This window comes from Balaenoptera physalus (genome assembly GCF_965194825.1).
Source record: "Balaenoptera physalus genome assembly, chromosome: 3".
Classification (NCBI taxonomy): domain Eukaryota; kingdom Metazoa; phylum Chordata; class Mammalia; order Artiodactyla; family Balaenopteridae; genus Balaenoptera; species Balaenoptera physalus.
In genome coordinates this window covers 7,855,819-7,880,775 of record NC_138890.1, presented here as the reverse complement: position 1 = coordinate 7,880,775, position 24,957 = coordinate 7,855,819, and the positions used below count along the sequence as shown (strand labels likewise).

General features: G+C 52.9%; 1 protein-coding gene and 1 long non-coding RNA gene across 12 annotated transcripts in view; one reads left to right on the top strand and one right to left on the bottom strand.

Moving 5' to 3' along the window:
* Positions 1-2,518: 2,518 nt before the first annotated feature.
* Positions 2,519-24,957, bottom strand: part of SMARCA4 (SWI/SNF related BAF chromatin remodeling complex subunit ATPase 4) — an 87,481-nt gene continuing 65,042 nt past the window's right edge. For 5 of the 11 annotated variants that reach the window (XM_082454853.1, XM_082454854.1, XM_082454851.1 and 2 more), the window contains 8 exons: positions 24,306-24,524; positions 19,744-19,800; positions 18,985-19,238; positions 6,699-6,807; positions 6,316-6,417; positions 5,513-5,645; positions 5,173-5,315; positions 2,519-3,034 (listed from right to left, as the gene is read on the bottom strand). In XM_082454853.1, coding sequence (XP_082310979.1) covers positions 3,002-3,034; positions 5,173-5,315; positions 5,513-5,645; positions 6,316-6,417; positions 6,699-6,807; positions 18,985-19,238; positions 19,744-19,800; positions 24,306-24,524 — 1,050 coding nt within the window. In that variant the 3' untranslated portion in view covers positions 2,519-3,001. Of the gene's footprint in view, positions 3,035-5,172; positions 5,316-5,512; positions 5,646-6,315; positions 6,418-6,698; positions 6,808-16,540; positions 17,508-18,984; positions 19,249-19,743; positions 19,801-24,305; positions 24,525-24,957 lie in introns of those variants that run through there. The other 6 variants (XM_082454850.1, XM_082454855.1, XM_082454846.1 and 3 more) reach the window with 5 other exon arrangements.
* LOC309657464 lies at positions 11,427-18,973 on the top strand. The gene is made up of 3 exons (XR_014261818.1): positions 11,427-11,757; positions 13,238-16,547; positions 18,848-18,973. It is a non-coding gene; the product is annotated as an uncharacterized lncRNA (long non-coding RNA).

The following is a 24,957-nucleotide window of genomic DNA, read 5'->3' as shown; positions in this document are numbered from 1 at the left end:
TTTGGATTTTGCTGCCATCTATTCACCAACAAACTATATCAGACAAACACTTTTCTCCTACTCAAATTTCACATATACTTTTTGCCCCCTCAAGGGACACATTTTTAAATTGGCCTCAGTCTAAATACCGTGAAATCAAGGTGAGCTGCTTTTCTGTAAACATTAAAATAAATTCAAATTTCTTAAAATGAAGTCAAAGCCATTCACACACAAAAATGTGGACTTTCAAAATGACATGAGTATCTTGGCAAATCCACTCCATAAAAGCAACCTTAAAACTAGACAGAGTTGTCAAAAACAACCATTTCAGGATTCTGGAGATTAATCAAAGGCATTAGACAAATTAAGAAGAATTTACTCAAAAATAATTACTGAATGGCAAGGTAAGAGCAGTGGGAGGTAATGGTTTTTTTTGGCCTCCCAGCTCCTATTGGACTGGACAAACCATGAATATCACTGCTGGAGGGGGCTGACTTGACTAGGAGCCAAGTAACACCTCAGGCCACTGGGCAAATTGGAAACAGCAGGGATCTCAGGGTGGAATGAATGGGGAAGGCCAAGGTCTCCTAACTAGCTGAGGTTGAGATGCTGGTTGCAGATGGGTAAACTAGTCAGCATTCAATCCGGAGGTCCGGAGCATGAAACAGTTGGCCCCCTGTATCCTGAGGGTCTGGAAAGCCGTGTGCACACACCAGGCTGCACGAGAGCCGGAGGGAGCCCAGTCAACCCACAAATCCAAGCAAGCTGCTCAGCAGGAGGCCACGTGCACACGTTGAGAAGACGCAAGAGGGACGGCAGGAAGCAAAGGCAGGTCTGGCTTGCAAACTGCCTGAGCACGGGCCCCTGGCACAGGGCCTGACTGACTCAGGGGTTTGAGCACAACCTCTGTGCCATCACTGGCTGACCCTGAAGCTAGGCTGACCCAGGGGTGACTCCAAGAGGGAGTCAGCTTAAAGATAATGAAAAACAATACTTTCAAAAATTGAGCAGAGACATAAACAGCTGCACACAGTGGGGGAGAGAGACCCTACAGAGTCAGCTCAGAAATAACTAAAACAAACAAAACAAAAATGCCGCCAGGACAACGCCCTGTTGGGGGGGGTTGGAATTCAGAGCTGCTAAAATCTATTATTTAAAAATGTCCATTTTTTGAGGGAATTCCCTGGCGGTCCAGTGGTTAGGACTCTGTGCTTTTACTGCCGAGGGCGTGGGTTTGATCCCTGGTTGGGGAGCTGTGGTCCCACAGGCCAGGCAGGAAGGCCAAAAAAAAAAAAAAAAAAAAAAGTCCATTTTTGAAAAAAAAAAAAAAGCAAGACATGCAAAGAAACAGGAAAGTGTGACCCACCCTGAGGAAAAAAGCAGTCACTAGAAACGTTCTCTCCAGGGGTCCAGATGCTGGACTTCACAGCAGTCAATAAAAATATGTTCAAAGAATTAAAGTGAACAGTGTTTGAAGAATTAAAGGCAAATATGACAATGACTCGCGAATACAAGCTCTTAATGAAGAGACAAAAACTATAGCATAGAACCCAAAGTAAGTTCTGGACTTGGGAGTTCTCCCTGATCACCTGGGATCCCACAATGCCCTGGGATTCCTGTGTCACGGCTCTGACTGCTGTGTGGCACCTGCCATTTTTTGTTTTTTTCCCAAAATAAATATATTTATTTATTTATGGCTGCTTTAGTTAGGTCTTTGTTGCTGCACGTGGGCTTTCTCTAGTTGCGGCGAGCGGGGGCTACTCTTCGTTGTGGTGCACGGGCTTCTCATTGTAGTGGCTTCTCTTGTTGCGGAGCACGAGCTCTAGGCGCGCGGGCTTCAGTAGTTGCAGCACACGGGCTCAGTAGTTGTGGCTCGCAGGCTCTAGAGCACAGGCTCAGTAGCTGTGGCGCATGGGCTTAGCTGCTCCGCGGCATGTAGGATCTTCCCAGACCAGGGCTCGAACCAGTGTCCCCGGCATTGGCAGGTGGTTTCTTTTTTTTTTTAATGTCTTTTTTTTTTTTAAACATCTTTATTGGAGCATAATTGCTTTACATTGTTATGTTAGTTTCTGCTGTATAACAAAGTGAATCAGCTATATGTATACATATATCCCCATATCCCCTCCCTCTGGCAGGTGGATTCTTAACCACTGTGCCACCAGGGAGGTCCTGCACCTGCCTGTTTATGTGACTGTCTCCCCGACCCCACCTTAGCTGCAGAGGGGAAGGGACTGAGCTCTTTGCTCCCTGCATGACAGGGCGGGCTTGAACGCATGATGGAGAATGGCAGTGGTAAGGGAGCCAGAGAGCCCAGGCTTGCAGTCAGATGGTGTGAGGCCTGGGCAAGGTGTTTGCCTTTGCTTGGGCTTCAGTGTCCTCCCCTGTGAAATGGGACCCCTGGGATCTAGTGATGGGAGGACAGGGCCCCAGATTACGGTGAGGCCCCACACGGGGCCCCAGGGCCTCACAGCGCTTGGGGTGGCAGCGGACATTCACCACCACCCCAGGAGCCGGGAATGAGTCCACCAGAAGGCAAGACTTTTGTTGTAGGTTTAATTTATTACTGTTGACATCCAGTGACACTGACATACCCCCGCCGGGCCTGCGGACCCCTGGCCCTGGCGAGTCCGACCTGTCCAATAAAATACAGTACGAGGAGTGGATGGCTACACACATGCATCCACAGCTTAAACTACAGTGATTCCAAACTGCGGCCGAAACAGTACTGCCAGGGAAGGAAAAGAAAAACAGGTGTCGCGTGTTCCCCAATTCGTAATTCTTTTTTTTTTTTTTTTTTCTCATTTTAAACAGTTAATGCTGTTACAAACGCTACTGATGCCAGGACAGGGCCAGACACAAACAGTCCTACATCTTCTCTGCTGTATAAATATGGAAGATTTTCGTTTATACAGTTTTATCCCAAGTCTGAAACTACATCTGCTGCTACCCGTTACTGCTAAGGGCTACACCATCTCGGATCTGGAACGAGCGGCTCGGGGTTGAGACTCTGGAATGTCGGGACTCAGTCTTCCTCGCTGCCACTTCCTGAGCGGTCCTGGAGGGGGGACAGGAGGAGAAAGTGTGAGTCAGCCCCGTCCTCAGGAGCACCCCGACTGGCGCCGACCTCGGCTTTAGATGCACTCAACCACCAAGGCAGGCAGCACAACAGCTTTGCCCTGCAGGGAGCGGGCAGCACTGGCTCTGTGAGGCTGGGTGCGGACTGGCCTTTGCCCTCATCGCCTGCTGCCACGGCCACACCCCGATGTCACCCTGCGTCCACATCGACTCTTCCTCGGGACGTGGGAGGCTTGCTGGGCCCTCCCTGCTCTGTCCCACTGCTGTCTGCCTGTCCCTGTACCCCTGACTTGCAGCTTTAATTTTTGTGGCCATGCCACACAGCTTGTGGGATCTTAGTTCTCTGACCAGGGATGGAACCTGGGCCCACAGCAGTTACAGCGCCAAGTCTTCACCACTGGACCGACAGGGAATTCCCCTGACCTGTGGCTTTAAAACCACCTTGGCAATTCCTGACCATGTAAAATCTCTGCTCTTCTGTATAAACATTTTAAACAGCTTGGCAAGGGTCACAGAAGCCCTGCTGGATCCAGATGGGCAGATGGGGAGCTTTACTGCCCAGACCCTCCTTTCCAGAAACAAGGGCTGCCACTCCCCGTGTTCACAATGTCATTAACGTCTCCATAAGACCATGGATGTCTATGGTCAGATTTATTCTGAGGCACCTGGTTTTTTTTTTTTCCTAATTAATTTATTTTTGGCTGTGTTGGGTCTTCATTGTTGGACGCGGGCTTTCTCTAGTTGCAGTGAGCAGGGGCTTCTCATCGCGGTGGCTTCTCTTGTGGCGGAGCACAGGCTCTAGGTGCGTGGGCTTCAGTAGTTGTGGTTCGCGGGTTCTAGGGCGCAGGCTCAGTAGTTGTGGTTCACGGGCTTAGTTGTTCTGAGGCATGTGGGATCTTCCCGGACCACGGCTCGAACCCGTGTCCCCTGCACTGGCAGGCGGATTCTTAACCACTGCGCCACCAGGGAAGTCCCGAGGCACCTGGTTTTGCTGCTATTGCAAATAGCTATACAAGAAAACTAACGAGGGACTTTCCTGGTGGTCCAATGGTTAGGACTCCTCATTCCCAATGCAGAGGGCCCGGGTTCCATCCCTGGTCGGGGAACTAGATCCCACATGCATGCTGCAACTAAGAGTTCGCATGCCACAACTAAGGAGGCTGCGTGCTGCAACTAAGACCTGGTGCAACCAAATAAATAAAAAAATATTTTAAAAAAGAAAAATAGAAGACTAACAACAACAAAACAGTGCTTGTCAGGCTGTTCTGGGAGCCAGGCCCCGTGTAATCCATTTGACCTCCTTGCTTTGTAGAAGTGGAGACAGGCTCAGAAGTGAAGTGAAATGCCCAGGCCCTACAGCAGGGAAGGGCCTGGCATCCGGGCTAGAGCCAGAGGGCAAAGCTTATTTAAACCCAGCAAATCGGTCTGCTCCTGCCCCCAAGCCCATGAAACTGCCCAGGCTTGATGCTCCTGTAGCTCTTCCCTGGTGTGCAGGGGACTGCAGCCTGTGCCGGGGGGGCCCATCACCGAGGCACCACTCACAGCCCCGTTCACGGGGTCTGCTCCACAATGTTTTTATGACTGTGGATTATGGGACCTTTGTTTTTTGCTTGTTTTTTCTTAACCCACTACCATTGTTTAGAAATCCTTCTAGACAGGCCGGAACAGAGCCACAAGCAGAGACCTGGGGTGCATGGCGTGTGCCCCATGCAGTGAGGACACCATGGCAGCCCTGGCGGCTGGAGGGCCCTGTGCTGTGGGCATGGGGACTCGCTGGCGGCATCTCCGATCTCACCGCCTCCCGCCCCAACACTGCCGGCCCGAGCTCGGCAGCCCTGGTGTCCTGGGTAGGCAGCTCTGCAGACTGCTGCAGCAGGAACAGGCTGGGATGCCCTGCCTGAAGCCCAGATGCCCACCAGCTCCAAGAGCACTGCTTCTAGGGTCGCGTGGACTTGGACTTGAGTTCCACGCCATATAACGCTGAGCCTCAGTTTCCCCATCTGGGGAGCGGGGGTGTTGGAGCATCCCCCCTCCCACGGGGCCTCGGAACAGGGTCCAGCACCTGGCACGGGGTGGACGTCCAGTGACCCGCCTGCCCCAGGGCTCTGGGGGCTTTACCTCCTCCTGCTCCTCCTCACTGTCGTCGTCGCTCACCACCGGCTTGGCCCTGGACCCGCGGCTCGGCCGCCGCCGGCCGCCCTTGAGCCGGTCCTGGGTCTTCTCCTTCCGGCCAAGCTTGATCTTCACTTTGACCGAGCGAGCTGGGGTGGGGACCAGGAGGAAAGAAGATGTGAGCTCGGGAGAGCATGGCACCTCGGAGCCGGGGGCATCTGGGAGCCGTGCGGGCTTCGGGTCTTCTCAGGTGGGTGTGACCCCATCCCCGCCTCCCTCCACCCCGAGGATGGGCTGCAGCCCCGCCCCAGCGCGCCCCCCCCGCCCCCCGCCCGCCCGCACTCACACTCCGACTCCGAGCCTTCCTCCTCGCCCTCCTCTTCCTCCTCACTCTCCTCCCCTTCACTGTCTTCCTCCTTCTCGATTTTCTGCCGCACGCTGGTGAAGACCGACTGTAGGACGATGGAGTCTTCGTAGATCTGGGTGGAAACACACGGGGCTCAGGTGGGGGGCCTGCTGGGGAGCTCCCCGCCCGCTGGGCCCCAGTCCTGGCAGAGGGACAGCTCAGTAATCCTTTCCCAGCCGGTGCCCAAGGGAGCACCGGGTTGATGAAGTGGTCCCAGACAAAAGGTCAGGCGTGTTCGTTCAGAAATAACCACACATTCCCCACTCCCTTTGAAGAATTGCACTGAGCGCGTTTTTAAAGGCTCTGAGAGGGTCTGCCATAACATTAGAAACGCGTGCCCCTCGTTGAAGCCAGCATTCCCCCCAAATATATGACTAGCAGATCTCTTTTCTGAGAGGCACCCATCCCGACACTTAGGGAAACTGCTAGGCTAAGGCTGTGTGTGTACATGAATATCATCCCAGGATGGGACACAGCACAGGATTCCTTTCAAGAGAGTCCCCGAGTGAATTCAAAACAGATTCCGAGATGTACGCAGACTGTACCCAGGGTCACCATGGATGGATGGCACCGAGTCTATTTCCTCTTTTTAGTTTGTTTTTATTTTCTGCTATTTTTTTAGCAATATACACACATTGCTTCTGTAATGAGTAAAATAGTCAAGTTGGAGGGAATCTTTTTTAAAACCAGTCAATCCACGGGCAGGGGCTGAGGGGCGTGTCCCGGGGCTGGGGGCTGCTCACCAGGGAGCCCTCCAGGTTGAAGGTCTGCGCGTTCTGGCACAGCAGCATCACGTCCTTCTCTAGGTCGTTGAGGCTGCGGTACTTGTGGCTGCGGATGCGCTCCTGCGGGCGGGAGAAGCGGCCTTACCTCTGGGCCCCCTCGCGCCCAGCGTCCCTCTGCCTGACGAGGTCACGGCTGAACCCCCAGGCTCTGTGCAGACTCGGAGGCCCAGCTGTGGGTGCCGGGGGTGGGGCGCCCGTCACATCCTCAGGACCCCAGCGGCCACCGCCTGGCTCCCTGCCTGGGGGGCCCGAGGCCCAGGCTCGGAATCCCCCAAACGCCGACGTGGCATGTCCCTGCGGGGAGAACCCCCGCCCTCCCCGCACACTCGACATGGGGTTACCTTTATCTTCTTGAAGTCCACAGGCTTGCGGATGAGCTCGTAGTACTCGGGCAGCTCCTTGCGGGACGGCAGCTGGATGAACACCTCGCTGAGCTGACGTCCACTACTACTGTAAGGAGGGACACAGCGGCGTCACTCACAGGCCCTGCCTGCTGGGGAGCCCTCGCCCCCTGCCCGGCGCCCCCCACCAGGCCACTCCCCCATTGCCTGAGGACAGAGCTGGTGAGAAATTCAAAGCTGACTCAGGAATTATTTCCTGTACCTGTGGTGTCTTGTGAGTTCTGGAACATTCCTGAGGGGCAGCCATGCAGAGAGGCCCCTGATGCATATGAATTGAGGCTCCGAACTCACGCAACTTCCTCCCACCGCCCCCCAACCCCAGCCCTGGAGGAAACAGCATCACGTGCCACATGCAGCAAAAACCTTGGCACTTGAAAGAGGAAGAAGAACCCTGATTATTTATTTACGACGCAAAAATCAGTTCGCTCATGTTGGGAGCATCAAGTGCCAGCAACTTCAGAGGCCAGTTTCCCAAGCATACTGTGCACCTCTCACAGGCGGCACTTACGAGCGGTGAACTTCAGAGAATCTGGCCAAAACCCAAGGGAAGATGTCCCCCGGCAAGATGCTAATGGATGACAAAAGCTGTTTTCTATTCTTTTCCAATGAGAAAGTGCTTGCTTTGCACAAGGGAGCAGAGGAAAGACGTGCCGTGAGCGGCCATGAGATGAGGAACCCGAGCACTGGGCCACCAGGCTGTGCCACGCCTGCGCCTGGCTACGCTGGGGCCAGGAGCTCCGAGGCAACATCCTCCCAGTGCCTGCACAAGGAGGGAGCGAACAGAGAGACCTCCACCCGCAGCCTCCCTTCAGCCTCCAGCGTGGCGATGCTGTCTCCTGGCAACGCCAGTTTTAGACCCGCTAAATTAACGCTGCAGCCCACTAACAGGCTTGCACGTGGTGCCAGGGCCACGTGCTCCGTGCTCACCCGCGGCATCCACACAGGTGGCCTGGCCTCGGGGTGTGCGTGGCCCTTCAGGGAGCTCAGGAAGCGGGACTCTAGCGCCATCATACAGAGGGAAATTTCAGAGCAAAACCCTTTCACAAACCTCTGGGGGAATCGTGTCCTTGAGGAATAAAAGGCCCACCTGGCCCAAGAACTGTTCTCTGGTGCAACGTGCTGAGGGCAGAGGGCCTGGAACTGGTCGTGTGTGAGGGAGAGGCAGGGCGCCAGGGTCACGGGGGACTTTTAAAACCGCCCTGACGGTGAAGACCTCTTGAAAAGCCACTGCTGTAAGATTTCCGTTGCCAAAGTGCTAAGAAGTCATTTTTAATCCTTAGAAGTCCCCTGGAGAGCCCTCACCTCCCACCAGGGGCTGGCGCGGCCTTCCAGGCTCGCTCACTGGCGCCCCCCTCCTCGGGGCTGCTTGGCCCTCCAGGATGGGCTGCCCGTGACCGCTGATGTCGGCGCCCCTCTCCACCTGCTCAGTCACCTCAGAATCACCGAAGCGGCTGCTCCCCCAGGGAACCCCGGCTCCCACCCTCACCTCCGCATAAATGTCATCTTCCCGACACCTCGTAATAACACGGATGACTGAGATGACACATAAAGGCACAAACCTTCAGCGCTTGCTCCTGTGAGCCTCCCCGACCTCCAGCACCTGGCAGAGCTTGGCCTCCTCTTGAACTTGAGGTTACGGGATCCCACAGGGTGAGCCCCCAGGCCTGGCCTCCCTGCTCACCACTGTCGGTGACACATGCCTCCTGCCTTGTGAGACCTGCTCTGAAGAAGTTTCTACCAGGCAGAATTGTTGGAACTCCATCTCTGGCTCTGCTCTGGGTCCGGCCACCTGGCAGCGGTGGGCACACGAGTGAAGGAGCCTGAGAGAATCCTGAGGCTGTCAGGATCGGCCCTGTGACCCCAATTCGGATACAATGAAGCACCCATCATGGCCCTAATGCCTCCAGCCTGGCCTGTCACCTGGCTTTTGGCAACACTAGCAATGGTGGCTGCTGTTACAGATGACAGTGACGTTATTTTCCAGCCTCTAGATGTCAGTTCCCACAGCAGGGATTTTCTTCTACCTCGTTCACTGCCCTGTCCCCATCACATCGGGACATGAGACACAAAGGGGCTCAGAGTGACCAGGGCCTTTCCTGGAGCTCCAATTCCTCCCACATCTAGCCCAGAGGGCATTTCTTACTGAATGAGGTTTGTGACCACGCGGTGGGGGAGGCCTTATCTAGTGTTCCAAGCCCTTCTCCTTGGGCCCGAAGAGCCCTGGTTGGGACCCTTATTATTTAACCTGCCCAGATGGTCTCCTGCCTATGGGAATGTGCCCTCCCCCACACCAACTCAGGGTTCTGGTGGGGCTGCCCGTCACTGAGCCCCCACCTCTCCCCCCAAGACTACGGCACGACCAAGCACACCTCCTCAGCCGTCTGGTCTCAGTGACTGGTCCAGGCAAGAGCCTGGGACACAGCCAACCAATAAGAGCCCTTCCCTGGGCCTTTCTACCAGGAGCTGGGGAAGCAGAGGTCTTTTTTTCTTGGTGTGTGACGCCTTGAGGACGGTGCCCAGAGCTGTGTTTCACCACAGGGGTAAGGGGAGAGGCGGCAGGTGGCTCTGGGTCCTGAAAGCTAGACTTCACTAACTCCTCCATGGCCTCCAAGCCAAAGGAACTCCTGTTCTGCTTGCGGGGCTTAGACCTGAGCTCTGATACATAGAGCCCCAAAGTCTAAATGGACACATCCTCTGATGTGTCCTTGAAACAAAATGATAACATGTGAAGGAGAAACAAAGAATCCGAAGAGACAAAAAGCAAAACAAACAAACCAAACAAAAAAACAGACCCAAACCCCTGAACAGGACAGAACCACGGACTCTCAGAATCTAAGAGGTCATCCGTCGATATCCCATTCAAACAGATGGAGAAACCAGAGAGGTTATGAGAGCTGGCCCAGACACAGAAAATTGGTGGCAGGCAGGAACTGAGCACAGATCCCCTAGGCTAAGTCAGGGGTCTCTCCCATCCTTTCCCATATACTGTTCTAGTATCTTTTTGTTGTTGTCCCTTTTTTTGGGGGGGGGCCGCACCGCACGGTTTGTGGGATCTTAGTTCCCCAACCAGGGATCGAACCCGGGCCCTCGGCAGTGAGAGCGTGGAGCCCTAATCACTGGACCGCCAGGGAATTCCCCCCATATACTGTTCTAAATCAAGGGTCAGCAAACTTCGTCTATGAACAGCCAGTATAAACGTTATAGGCTTTGTCGGCCATACCACCTCTGTTACAACTACTCAACTCTGCCGTCGTTGCACCAAAGTGGCCACAGAGAACATGTAGGCCAATGGAGGTTGGCTGTGTTCCTCATTTATAAGAAACAATATCTGATTTTCATATAATTTCACATCATGAAATAGTATTCTTCTTCTGATTCTCTGAAACTCATCTAAAAAAAAAATTCTTAATTCACAGACTATACACATACAAGTGGTGGGCCCTATCTATATTTTTGCTAGTTTGCAAATTTGGTTTGTTGACCCCTGGTATGAATCCTGAAAATAACAGAAAGAATGTCTGTATTGGGCATGATAACATACTGCTTGGTGCCTTCCATTCCTCACCCTTTGACCAGGGCCGACATTGCAAATGGATCAGAGCACTATCTCTTGAGCTCTGATAGCCTCAGGCAGGCAGAAGCAATCAACTGAAGATGGTACTCAAGACAGATCCTAGTTGCCTCCTCCCCAGTCCCTCAGCCCCACTCTCCTTCCTAGAGTGCAGTTCAGACCCTCTTCCCATGACACCTCTTGATAACATCTTCTCACCCTGGGGCTATTTTCTCTTTTGACTCTTAGTCAGTGAACTGAGCCAGCAAGGGTCCTGGATACGAGAAGCTCAGGATTTTAAAAACTGACTTAGCAGCAGAACATTTATCTGAAACAGAATCTCAGATACGTGTATGTACACCATACATGAAATTTGAAAATGATACAGTGAAACACATTAAAGAGGTATTAGTACAAAATTACTTTCCAGGTTCAATTTTTTGACCCATTACAAAGTCAAGGATATCTTGAGAATTAGAAGAGTGAGAAGTCTGGGGCAGATCCACTTACACATATTTACTAAGAGCCTCCACCTGCCAGGCATCCACCCTTAAAAGATCAATGTCAGTGTCAGATTTATGGCTGTGTGGTACAGAAAAACTCCTGACTCATGCAGGGGTGAAAGGAAATGATATTCACCAAGGAACCTGCCAACAAGGAAGGTCTGTAGGCTGCCTGCCCTGCACTCTTGGCACACTCTTCCAACAAAGAGGGAGCGTGGCGAAGCTCTACTGCAGGGTCCACATGCTGAGGGCTGGACTGGCTGTAGGTCACAAAGCTGATTAAGAATCTCATGAGCCAAAATTTCTAATGAACTGATTATTTTACAGGAGCCAATGACACACCTGGGGGCTCATGTTTCTTAATACAGTTCAATGATGAAATCCAAATCTCATTTTAAAGAAAACCTGACCACCCCCGCCCACCCCCGCTAAGCTGAATTTGAAACCACTTAGTTTGAAGCCCTCATTCTGGAGAAGAGGATCACACGGCAAGCAGCAGAAGCCGGATCATAATCCAGCCTGGCTCTCGGGGGTGGCATCTACTCCAAGTGCACGTTCCAGCTTCCCCAAGCTGACCTGAACGCCGCGAGGGCCAGTGCTGTGCTCTGCCGTGGCAGCTGCTCAGGGATGTTAGCTGCGGGTGACGAGCACCGTTCATGGCACTGCAAGGACCATTTCTCAGGACCAGGGAGAAGATGAAAATGAGGGGCACAGCAAGCCCAGGAGCTGTGGCCAGGGGTGGGCGGAGCTGGTCATGTGAGTGCAGGGAGGCCCAAGGCCACTCTCTGCAGGGCTGAGTGACCTCGGTCTTGAGGAGCGTGCTTCCTGTTTGGAGCCCCCATGTTACCATCCGCAGCTCTGAGTACCGAGCGGCGCCAAGGCAGAGAGGCCTCAAGCTCCTTCTCAAGTGGCAGGGTCTGCAGGATGGCCACCCTGGGAGCTACGGGTGCTGGGGATCCCTGGACTGCTGGGACCAAGGGGCTGCGGTGTGTCTGGGGGTCGGAGGGTGGGGAAACCGTGCTGCCACGGTCCGGGACCCACAGACCCACTTCCACACCTCGGCGGAGGCCCCCGCAGACACTCTCTCTTCCCTCCTCCTAACTTTTAATCTTAGTTAAATTACATTTTAAATTTAGTTTCTGAGTTTCACCTCAGAAGTTTGACACTTCTCAATCTGCCTTTCTTTTATCTAGCTGTCTCCGGGCTTCATTTTAAATTTTACTTCTGTTTTGGTAATTTCTCATTTATTTGACCTTGACTTTGGACCTTTTTATTCATCCTTTCCCCGTTTTTTTCCCCCTGGTTGTTTGGAATTTTCCATTTTACACCTCCTGCCTTACCTGTTTATCCTATTCTACTGGTATTTTCACGAATGTTCCTCTACTGCTTCCTGAGTACAGAAGCAGCACATGCCTGCTGAAACGCACTGAGCACCTCACAGGGTCTCAGAGGGGACTCCGAGGGGGGCAGAGGGACGGGAGGGGCAGGCTGCCACCTGCTCACCCAAATCTACTTGTTTCCGGAGTCCAGGTATCTATCTGTACCTCTCCTATTTTAAGCTTTTATGTAATTCTAGTTTTAAGACCCTTAAAACTAGAACCCTGTTTTTTGTTGTTGTTGTTTTGGCATGCTCTGTCCCTACCATGGCGATTAGCAGCAGGGAGTGAAGCGGGGGTGGGGGGGGGGAGATGGAATCGGCCTAACTGGGCAGGTGGGGCTTCTTCCCGCAAATTCTGTGGCAGGCTCAGAACCTCACCACGGCGCAGCAAGGCCACCTGGGCTAATCCTCTCGTGGCTCTGAGCCCCACTCGGCTAGCAGCCTGGCCTGTGCCCACGCTCAGGCGGGCCTGGGGATTAATGATGGGGATCAGCACTGTTCTCAAGACATCTCACCTCGGCGCCTCTCACGCCAGGTTCTGGACTCGGGGCTGAGCAGACAGCGCTGACCCCACAGGCAGAGGGCCGCCTCTTGTCCTGCAGTGCCCATGCCAAGCTTGGGCTCCCGATGAAGGGCCAGTGCACCCTTCCAAAGGCTGAGGCAGGAGAAACCTGAGGCCTCCCTGCCCCCTCAGGAAAGGGCTCCCAGACCCGCCCACCGTCCACCCTCTCCCTTCTCCCCAGAGGCCTGTTCTGAAGGGCCTGGAGCCAACTGGGGTGTCCTCTCCTAGAGAATGTTTCTGCCTGACAACCTGCCCTGAAGCCCGTTACACTGTCCCAGATTTTCTTGCAAATCAAAGCACAACTTTTCAACTGAAGAGCCATCGGCTCTTGCAAGGGCAGAGGGCAAGTGCTGATAGGGTTTGGGCAGTGGCCACCAGGCCTGGGTGAAGCTGCCACCGTGGATGTTGTGGGGCCCTTCGTCACCCACAGTGGATCTGGTGTTGATCCCAGATCTCTGTGACACTCAAACCCTATGGTCCTTACAGGGCTGCTGCCTCCTGCTAAGAGGACAGGAGAAGCGGACCCAGAGGGCCCACCCAGTGGGGCTCAGCCCTGGGGGGCTTAGCCTGGGCGGCCTGTACACATCACCAACTTTCTGAACCATCTGGAAATAACTTATGAGTATCTCCTAAAAAACAAGATGTTCTCTTCCATGACCCCAGCTCGATGATCAAATTCAGGAAGCTTGGTGCCAATCCGCCTCCACTGTCCAACGCACAGTCTTTACAGCAGTGACAACTCTGCCCTGTAGCAGTTAACGGTCAAGCTCTACACATCAGCCAGCGGGGCATACAGTGGGCTCTGTGGGGTCCTCTGGAGCCTGTCCCCTGAGGTGGCACCTTCCAGCAGATGCACTTCTCTGAAGCCATCCTAAAGGCGCCACGGGATGCGCCCTGGAGCACACACCTGCTGACTGGCACTTGGAGACGGTGCCTAAATGCCTCGGCCACCAGCTGCTGACTCCCTCCGAAGGACCAGGGGAGAAGACACCCACCGGCAGCACACGCAGCTCCGCGACAAATCCCAACCTGACCCTGCAGCCTAACTTATTGGTGCGCTTAGATATTTTAAAGTGAAAATCCCTACTTCCAGCTTAATTCCTTAATTCCAGTTTCACTTCTGGCTGTTAACCCGGGGGTTCCTCCATGCAGTTTTGGGATTTCCAGCCACCAAGGAGAAGGCACCCTGCGAGGCCCTGCGTGCGGGATTGGCCTCCGGGCCCCTGCATGCGCAGTCCCCTGGCCTGTGATGCTCCTTCCCTCCTCTTCCCTGGCGGGCCCCTGCTTTTCCTCAGGCTCTGCTTATGTGGCACTCCTCCCGGAGGCCATGCTGGACCCCAAGGTTGCCTGTGCCAGCCCTCAGTTGCGTAAAACTGCACACTCTTCCAGCGTTTTCCCACCGTGACCCCACGGGAGGACGCGTATTTTCACTGCCACCCAGCAGAGGGTCAAAGCTGCAAAGGCTGGAGACCTCACAACTCCAGGGAGGGCCGCTCACAGGGTGCACTGGGGCCTTGGGAGGGGTGGGCCTGGCAGCCCTGAATCTGAACACAAGTGAAAGACGCAAAAGCTTCCAAATCAGGACATTACCTGCGTGCAGATCAGGATGTACATGCAAAAGTTCTATCAAACACGACGGCACTGGTATTTTAACACAACTGGGGCGGGGCGTGGTGGGGGGGTAGGGATCTTGAAATCAACACTCAGTAGTAACATTTGGAGTGGTGCAAATTGGGGGCGGGGCGGCCCTGCTCAGACTCAGCAGCAGAGGCATGGCCGAGCCGCTTCTCTCTGGGGTCACTGCTTCAAGGTGCAACCCCATTCCCACCACGGTCACTAGGGGCAGGAACAGCAGCGCCACGGCCCCTGCTCAGCAAGGCAAGCTCCCCACTCTGAATCCAAACGCTGGCGATGTCCTGTAATCATTCTTTGGTGTCCAGGAAGAACCAAGCTGTAACAGTAAGTTTTCTCCTCAGGATCCACATTTAACTCAAGTACAGAGTTTAGCTAACCATAGGGTTCTAGCAAGCAAATGGGATTTTAAAATCCAAAGTTTCATTTTCTCTTCTGGAAAGGAGCAATCGGAAGTCTGAGACAAGAAAGTGTGCGTCAAGCTATCTCTGGTTTCGTTCCACTCCTGTTCTCCTTGGTGTGGCGTGGTGGCCAGTCCCTCAGAACCTTCCAGGTACGTGACAGCTGTGTCATAAAGAATTTAACCTGGCCCAAAGAAAGGTCTGGCCTTTGCCCTTGGCTCCTGGGAGGCCATGTCTCTGCCCTTGAATGTCCTGCCTGGTGGGGTGCCTTTGTTTAGCTGGGGGCCTTTGGCACAGTCTAAGTGTGATTCCAGGCAGGGGCGTCGGGTCAAGCGGCATCGGTTCAACCACAGAGGGTCTGGAGACTGGGCAGCCACGTGGGAGGTTGGCCGGGTATACTGACCAAGTTCCAATAAAAACCCTCGACACCAAGGCTTCCCAGGCTGGCAATGCTCTGTGCGCATCTTCTTGTAACGCTGCCAGGAAAGTCACTGTGGCCGGCGATTCCACGAGGAGGACGCTGCTCCCTGCGCCTCTCCCCTCGGCTGGTTTTAATCTGTGTCCCTTCACTGTAATAAACCATAACTGTGATAATAAACCATAACACCAGCTTTCAGAGACTTCTGAGAGTCCTTCGAGGGAAATTATCGAGCCTGAGGGTGGTCTTGGGGACCCTGAACTCTGCAGTTGTTGTCAGAAGACAGGGTGGTCTATAGACCGTGCCTAACCCTACAGCTGCATGAACCATATTGTAGTTTTCCCCATGGTTACAAATTCTTATGTTTTGATAAGAACATCAAAAATGTCCATTAAGTAGGTCAAGTTTGTACCCAAACATCATCTCTGAAAGCATTTGCCATGAAGTAACATTTCAACCAGGATGATGTGACTATCTTCCTGAGTTTATGTGCCTTGCTTGATCTCTTCCTGTGTGGCCACCAGCAAACCAGCGAGTGGAAGGCCCTGCTCCAATTGAGAACCAAACGTTTCTCAAAGCCAGTGCGTGGGAGGCTTCCTGGAATGGTCATATTCTCCGTCCCACTTGTAACTCCTTTGCAGTTTCTCCCCAGTCTAATGGCGAACTCCCCGTCCAGTGGGGCCATTGTTCCAGGAGGACGTGAGGTTTAAACATAAGCCATGCTTCAAGCCCTCCACGGAGGCACCACCACGTGGGTCTGACAGACCTGGGAGCTCAGCTCTGTGACTGCAGTGTCAGGGCTCTCACCAGGCTGGATCTCAGAATCCCTACCAGGATCTTGGTGTCCTGCCACAGGCCAGTCTTGACAAGATGCCCCTGAACCCTAAGAGCTAGTTTTAATTTACTGCCCGATTTATCACCCAACCTTGCATGGGCTTGAGAGAACAGCTGTTTGCAGCAGCCAGGGGAGCCAGCTTCTCTTCTGTCACGTGACCTTCAGCTAAGCACAGCGCCTTTTCTCTGAGTCATAGGATGACTAAGAAAGTGGACTGACACTTGACATATTTTTTTTTAGTTTGAAAATATGCAAGGCCTTATCGAGTGCAGGATGCCGATTTCAAGTGTCTACTATTTTTAAACTGAGGTGTAACCTACTACAGGAAAGTGCGCCCATCTTATCTTAGGTGTACACCCTGGTGAAGGTTTTCATGTGCAGACCAAGACCCCAACGCCCCAGAAGGCTCCCTGGTGTCCCGTCACTGTCAATTCCGACGTGAGGCAACCACTGATCCATGCTCATCACCATCGATCAGCTTAACTTCCTGTAACTGGAAGCGTACAATAGGTACTTTTCTGTGTCTGGCTTCTCTCACTCAACGAAGTGTCAGTAAGATTCTTCCAGCGAGTGGTAGTTTGTCTGTTCTCGTGGCCGTTAGAATTCTGTTCTTCGCTGAGGCCGCTGTGGACGTGTTCTCCTGGGGGTGGACACTGGGCTGTTTCCTTTAGGGGAGTCGCGATCAAAGCTGCTGTGGAGGCACCTGTACATGTCTTCTGGTGGATGCATGCACTCAGGCCTAGGACTGGAATGGCTTGGTCAGAAGCTTTATCTGTGTGTCGAGCTGCAGAAGCCACTGCCCAGAGCCACACGCTCCCATGAGCAGGGTGTGAGGTCCTACTGCTCCACGTCCTTGGTGGTGGAACTAAAAGGAATTTTAGCCCTTCTGGTGTGTGTGAGGAGGCACCTCACTCTCATTTTATTGTGCATTTCCTTCTCGTAATGACGTCGATGTGGTGGTCCCGAGCACCTTTTCACATGTTGATTGGTCACTGGGGTATCTTCTTCTGGGAGGTGTCGTTCATGCCTTTTGCCCATTTTAAAATTGAATTTTCTTTTCCTAGTCTGTGGCAATTTTTACCGTCTTCATGAGGGTGTCCTTTGATGAACAAATGTTCTTAATTTTAGTGAAGTCTAACTTGTGAGTCTTTTATGGCTAGTGGCGTTTCTGTCCTACTGAAGAAGTCTTTGCCTCCTTCAAGGACATGAAGATTTTTTCCCATGTTGTACCTTTCACATTTATGGGTTTTTAAAAAAAGATTTATTGAAATATAGTTGATTTACATCATGTTTATGTCTGTAATCCATTTCAAATTAATATATGCGTATGGCGTGAGGAGGGGTCAATACTCATCTTCTCCGTATGGATATCCCAGTGATCAGCATGACTTTTTGAAAAGTCCATCCTTCCCCACTGACCTTCAAGGGTCTTCTTCATTTTGACAATGTTAAGGTTCCCTTGCAAGAATACTATTAGGAAGAAAACATCAGGGTCTATTATTTTCATTGGATTTTTGCACATTCCATATTATAAATAATTGTTGGTCTACTTTTTTCTTTGTGGAATTTGCCTCCAAGGTGAAGTTTGCAAATGAGTTCAATATTTTGTTCTCAATACTGACACAAGGAACTTCCCTGGTGGCGCAATGGTTAAGAATCCGCCTGCCAATGCAGAGTACACGGGTTTGAGCGCTGGTCGGGGAAGATCCCATATGCCGCGGAGCGACTAAGCCCATGTGCCACAACTACTGAGCCTGTGCTCTAGAGCCCGCGAGCCACAACTACTGAAGCCCGCGTGCATCAATGAAGACCCAGTGCAGCCAAAAATAAAATTAATTAATTAAAAAAAACCCCAATATACACTTAAAAAAACCCCAAAACACAATGACACAAAACGTAATATTTTTAGGCCCAGCAGGTGAACTTAAATATGCCTCTTTTCCACTTCATCATTTGTTTCTCTTCCAATAATAAAGGATTCTTTTTAAAGAGCAATTTGTATCCTTTCTTGGGGTACTATAACCATCACCACCCCCTGAAATCACAGGCTTGGTAACAGTTTCTCCAAATGATACACCATGGGCTCATGCCTTGACACTATTCCCTCAGACAGATTAAAATTCTCCCCTACTTTGCTTGTGACTGACTGCAAAGCATTACTATGAATTCAAGTTGTAAAACCCTCCCGTTACGGGGACAGCCTCATCGACCTGCATGCAGCAGAAAGTGGAACAGACACTGGGGGCGGGGCGGAAGGATGCCCCTGGCTGCCCTGTGCAGCTCCACGCAACCCACCCTGCGCTGGCAGGACGGGCTCAAGTCTCCTAGGAGGGCCGCGGGAGAGCCATTATTTTCTTCTTCTTACTTAAGCAGTACTCATGATCCACAAACGGATCTACAAAGCGGAAAGCATGCATTGTCTTGTGGTTGGCGTGTCTGTGAGGGCAGGGGCCCCCGTGCCTAGCGGGGAGCCTGGTCTATGTCTTCTCCACAAGCGGCTGACCTGTGATGGGCCAGGGAGACCACAGCCGGGGCGGGGCGGGGCGGGGCGGGGGACTGTCTACAGAAGGAAAGCCAGTGGCTCTCTGCTCCAGCCACAGGCGCTCCTCACCACGGCCCACCAGCCACGTGATCGGCCTCCATCACAGCACAGACCCCCTTCTCCCACACTCACCCTGCCACTGGCCTCGAACCCACCGGCCACCTCCTGGACCACCTGTCCCCAGACCTGCCCTCCTCAGGGCTCCTCTTGAACGTCACCTCCCCCGCCCTCTCACCACGGCTGACGCTGCCTGTCTCCCCTCTTCCAGGACGTTAATGTCACGTCCCACGAGGACAGAGGCTCCGAGACAGAGACTCGACCTGAGTTTGTGGAGCGACTGCCCGGGCAGCGGCCTCGCCGGACCCTCCCAGCGGCCCCCGCCCGCCCGCCCCGCCCCCCGCTTACCTGTCCTTGTACTTGATCACAGCGTCCACGATCTTCTTCATCTTCTTGGTGAGGTTGGGCGGGTTGGGGGAGAGCTTCTCGGCAGGCGGCCGGCCACGCTTCTTCTGCTTCTTGCTCTCGTCGTCCTTGTCGCGGCTGCGGGTGCTGGTGGTCGGGGTGGAGGGGCCGGCATCGCTGTCCCGCTTGCGCTTCCGCGACGATTTCTTCTGCCGGACCTCCTCTTCGATCTCCTCCAGCGTGCCCTCCTCGATGGCCTTCAGGGTCAATAGTGGTAAAAATAGGACAGCCAGCACCGAGGTCGACAAGCAGAGGCCGCGGCGCAAACCCGGGGGCCTGGCTGGGGCGGGACACATGCTGGGGCTCCGGACGGGCTCCGAGGGCACAGGGGCCGTGAGGGCCAGCTCTGTCTTCCCGATGCCGGCCCACCCAAGCCCGTTCTTCGCAGATAAACGGCGTATGTTACACATTTAAGTGTCACAGCCTCACTGTGCGAAGCCTGAAGAGTGGGCTCCTGTAAACCCTCCACCCAGAGGTGACCCCGTCAACACTTCTGCTCTAGACCACGTTCCATGTTTTTAAAAAACTGTGGTAAGATACACATAACATAAAGTCAGCCGCTGCAAACGCTGTCAAGGGTGCAGTTCAGTGGCACTGGGAACGCTCCTGCTGTGCAGCTGTCCCCACCCTCCACCTGCAGGATGTCCCACCTTCCCACGCACATGTGCACAAGCGAGACAGCGCTGGAATCGAGCCACATACCACATCACGACTCATCTTTTTGCTTACTATGTCCTGGATATACTTCCTCTCGTTTTTCTGCAACATAATTTTTAATGCTTATTTAATAGTATTTCCTTGTACAATGGGCCTTAACTTAACTTCCTCTGTAGTTGGGCATTTAGGTTCTTTCCAATTTTGCGGGGATGGGTGGGTGGGCTATTCTAAGTGCCGCCATAACTGACATTTGTCTTTCTTTTAAATAGATTCCTGGAAGTGAAACCGCTGAGTTGAAGAACATAAACGTGAATGTTAACTTTAAAATAGTTCCAATGTATTAATTCTCAACGATAATAACTAACTTGCATGTTTTAGCCTTGAACACAAAGTGATGGGAAGCCAGCTTTCTAGGGGGGCTTGGAATCAGAAACGGGAGTGGGGCCTGGACCCAAACGGACGCACTGGTTATTCATCTCAGTTACCGGCTGCATCTGAGTGCAGGTACGGGGCCAGGCACTGAACACAGCCCCTCATGGAGGGGAGACAGTAATACACAGCCCACAAACATGGTGACAAGTGTGCCGAGTGCCAAGAAGGAGGGTGAGAGGTGCTCTGAGGATGGTGGAGCAGATGTGTTCTGGTCAGGGTTGGGCAGAGCTTCCCAGAGGTGGGCACTTAAGCAGATCTGAAGGGTCAGGGCGGTGGAAGGAGGCATCCAGGCCAAAGGAACAGCATGGAGGGCACAGAGCAGACAGGAAGGACTGAAAGGAGGTTGGCACGGGGGAGGGCACACAGTGGGTCAAATGGTGTCCCCTCTAATTCATATCTACCTGGAACCTCAGGATGTCATCTTATGGTGTAATAGGGTCTTTGCAGATGTAATAAGTTAAGAACAGAGATGAGATCATACTATATTAGCGTGGGCCCAAATCCAAGGAGTCAGAAAAGGCCGTAAGAGAGATACTGCAGACATCCACGTGAAGGCGGAGGCAGAGACTGGAGTGATGTGGCCACAAGCCAAGGAATGCTGGGGCCACCAAAAGCTGGAAGAGGCAAGGAAGAAGCCTTCAGAGGGAACATGGTCCTGCTGACACCTAGATTTCAGACTCCTAGCCTCCAGAACTGTGAGAGAATAAATTCCTGTTGTGTTAAGCCACCAAGTTTGTGGTAATTGTTATAGCAGCCCCAGGAATCTAATACTGGGGTCTCTGGTCCTGTGCCCTAGACATGCAGGTCAGCCCAGAAGGGCAAGAGCCAGGCACATTCTACAGGGTCTGGGAACATATGGCATCAGAGTGGCTGCCAGAAAAGTGGTGCGAATTATATGTCCACCACTAAGACAGAGGAGTGTCTGATTTGGGTAAATATCTCTTTTATTAATGTAAATTTTATTGAGTATGATATATTAAAAAAATGGCATGTGCTCAAATGGGAAAGAATAGTCTTTTCAACAATGGTGCTGGGACAACCAGATAGCCACATGCAAAAGAATGAAGTTGGACCCTGACCTCACGCCATACACAAAAATTAACTCAAAAACGATCAACGGTAGACTTCCCTGGTGGCGCAGTGGTTAAGATCCTCCTGCCAATGCAGGGGACATGGGTTTGAGCCCTGGTCCAGGAAGATCCCACATGCCACGGAGCAACTAAGCCCGCGCGCCACAACTACCGAAGCCCACGTGCCTAGAGCCCATGCTCTGCAACAGAGAAGCCACCGCAATGAGAAGCCTGCGCACCGCGATGAAGAGTGGCCCCCACTCGCTGCAACTAGAGAAAGCCCTCGCACAGAAACGAAGACCCAACACAGCCAAAAATAAAAAAAAAAAAAAAAAAAAAAAGAGTAGCCCCCGCTTGCCGCAACTAGAGAAAGCCCATGTGCAGTAACGAAGACCCAACACAGCCAAAAATAAATAAATAAATTTTTTAAAAAAAAGAAAAAAAAAAAAGGATCACGGACCTACATGTAAGAGCTGAGACTCTAAAACTCTTGAAAGGAAACACAGGGGTAAATCTTTGTGACCATCAATTGGCAATGGATTCTCAGGCATGCTACCAAGGCACAGGTGAAAAGAGAAAAACAAATAAATTTGACTTCATCAAAATTTTAAAATTCTGTGTTTCAAAGGACAGCATCAAGAAAGTGAAAAACAGGGGCTTCCCTGGTGGCTCAGTGGTTAAGAACCCACCTGCCGATGCAGGGGACACGGGTTTGATTCCCGGTCCGGGTAGATCCCACATGCCACAGAGCAACTAAGCCCGTGCGCCACAACTACTAAGCCTGAGCTCTAAAGCCCGTGAGCCACGACTACTGAGCCCGCGAGCCACAGCTATTGAAGCCCGCACGCCTAGAGCCCATGCTTCGCAACAAGAGAATCCACTGCAATGAGAAGCCCACACACCGCAACAAAGAGTGGCCCCCGCTCACCGCAACTAGAGAAAGCCTGAGCGCAGCAACGAAGACCCGATGCAGCCAAAAAACAATGAATAAATAAAATAATTTTTAAAAATATGTAAAAAGAAAGTGAAAAACAAAGACAAAAACCACCCCACAGAATAGGAGAAAATATCTGCAAATCATGTATCTGATAAAAGACTTTAAAGAAGATCTACAAATGGCCGAAAAGCATGTGAAAAGGTGCCCAACACCATTAGCACCACCATCCCACCCCACCCCACCCCACCGGAAGCAATTCAAAACCACAATTAAGATACCACTGCACACCCACTAGGATGGCTAGAATCAAAAGGCAGATAAAAAGTATCAGCGAGGACCTGGAGAAACTGGAACCCTCCTGTGCTGCTGGTGGGAATGTAAAATAGTGCAGCCACTTTGGAAAACAGTTTTCGTTCCTCAAAAGGTTAAACAGAATTACCATTTGATCCACTCCTAGATACACACCCCACAGAAATCAAAACACATCCTCATAAAACTTGTACACAAATGTTCACCACTGCATTATGCACAATAGCTAAAAAGTGGAAACAACCCCACGGTCTGTCAACTAATGACTAGATAAACAAATGTATATTCTTATAATGGAACGTTATCCAGCCATGAAAAGAATGAAGTCCTGATATATGCTAGAACCTGGATGAATCTTGAAAATATTTTGCTAAGTGAAGAAACTCACACATCAAAGGATCACAAAATGTATGATTTCATTTATAGAAAATTTCCTGTTTAGGCAAAATTATTGAGACAGAAAAGTTGTTTAGCGGATGTCAAAGGCTAGGGGGAATAAAGGGATGGGAAGATAGCTAAAGAGAAAACAGTTTCTTTTGGGTGAGAATGTACTGAGCTTCATTTGTGGTGACAGTTTCACAACTCTGTGAATATACTAAAAATCACTGAACTGTACATCTTAAACGGGTAAATTCTGTGGTATGTAAGTTATTCCTCAAAGAAAGGGAGGAAGGAGAAAAAAATACGCACCAACTATTATTATTAGCACGTGGGCAGCTATTTTTTTAAAGGGCACCCATTGTCTCAGTAATGCCGGGCTGGCAAAGGCCCCACGCGAGCCGTTTGGGACTGTGGTTGGGCTGACGTTCCTTCATCCGAGGTTCTCTTCTGGGCCCTGAAGCCCGGGGCTGATGGCAGGGAATGAGACACCCCACCTGCCCCACCCGAGGTTCCGTGGTTCCTGGCATGTTTCAACAGCTCCCTCTGGTGCACAGCTCAGTGGGCGAGCTTGCAAGTCTGGGGTATTCTGAGCTCCCAGGAGGGGACCAGGGCCACCTGGCCACGTGGCTGAAAAAGCACTGGGGCAGCAGTTAATTAAGGGGAACCCCAGGGTGTGTGATAAGAGGCCTGGGGAGACAGCTGCTCATTCTGGGGTGTGGCACTCAGCAGGGCGTAACCGAAAGCCGCCACCTGCCTTTCAGCAAGTGCTGTCTCAGGGACAACTCGAGGGTTGGACTCTTAATCATCACCTCTACACTCAGAACCCCTGGAGCAGGAATGGGGTCTGATTTGTCACTGTAACCGCAGTGCCAGGCCCCTGTGCAAATGCAGAGCGCCCTCGCTCGGGTGGGGTCGGGGGGCTGAATCAGGAGGACCAGCAGCCGCCCGCAGCCCTGACTCAGCTGTGGGCAGCCGCGAGGGCCGGGAGCCACCTGCTGAAAACGGGTGCTCATGTCACCTCCACGAGCAGCTGGTGCCGGAAGCCTCGGGCGGAGGCTTCCTCCCTCTTCCCCCGCCACAGCTCCCAGGGGTGACATACGCAAAGGCGGGGCTGCCTGACCCCGTCACCACTCTCAACCATCTCGCAGGGTGACTTGACGATCCCCAATATATCCCTGGGTCCTCCGGTCAGCCCCATGCAAAGACTGGCAATATTTTGCTTAAACCTGACGCTGGAAGGGCCAACTCCACCCAGAAGTGGGTTTTGAGCAGCTCGGGAACCACACAGGGGTGCCTTCCCGAGTTCCATCAGGAGGAACTGAGTGAACCTGACCCCACATGTGAAGGGTCGCTGTCGTGAGTGAAAACCGACCAAGAACGGCCGAAGGGCACTGCCCAGGATTCGGACCAAGGCCTCGATCCTGGCGGCCGAGCCCTGCGCTGCCCGAGCCCCGCCCGCGGCCCTCTCCGGCATGTACCTTGAGCCACTGCTTCTCCGTCAGCGAGTCGCTGTAGTCCACCTCCTTGCGGTGGCGGGAGCCGCGGCCGAACATCTTCTCCTCCTCCTCCTCGCAGGTCAGCCGCTCCACCTCTGCGTCGTCCTTGATGATCCACGAGGGGAGCTCATCCTCCTCCATCAGGCGTGGCTTCCGCTTGGGGTTGCGGGCCTCCTCGCGCCTGCGGTCCAGGTCCATGCGCTGTGGGGTGCGGGGCGGCAGGGACAGAGGGACAGGCGTCAGCACAGAGGGGACAGAGGAGATGGCCAGTGGGCACACGCGGGGGCACCCTGACCGGGGGCTGCGTCCCTGCCTCGGGACCATCGCTGCAGCGGTAGTTAAACAGCAGCTTGGTCGTGCGGTGGCCGAGCTGGCCGGGCTGCCGTGTCAGACCTTGGCTGGGGCTCTGCTTCGGGGGCAGAGAGAACTGGAAAGGACAGGAAGGTGGCAGAACGGGGGCTGGAACGGGGGCTGAAACGGGGCAGCGGCTCCCCTGCCCCACTGAGGCGATACAGGCTCAGCGGAAGGCACAGGCCGGCTGGGGCCGAGGGTGCCCCCAATTCCCCCCGATTCCATGCCCACGAGGGGCAACAGGGCATCTGAGACCGAGGCCCTCGCCAGCCCCTCAGTCTTG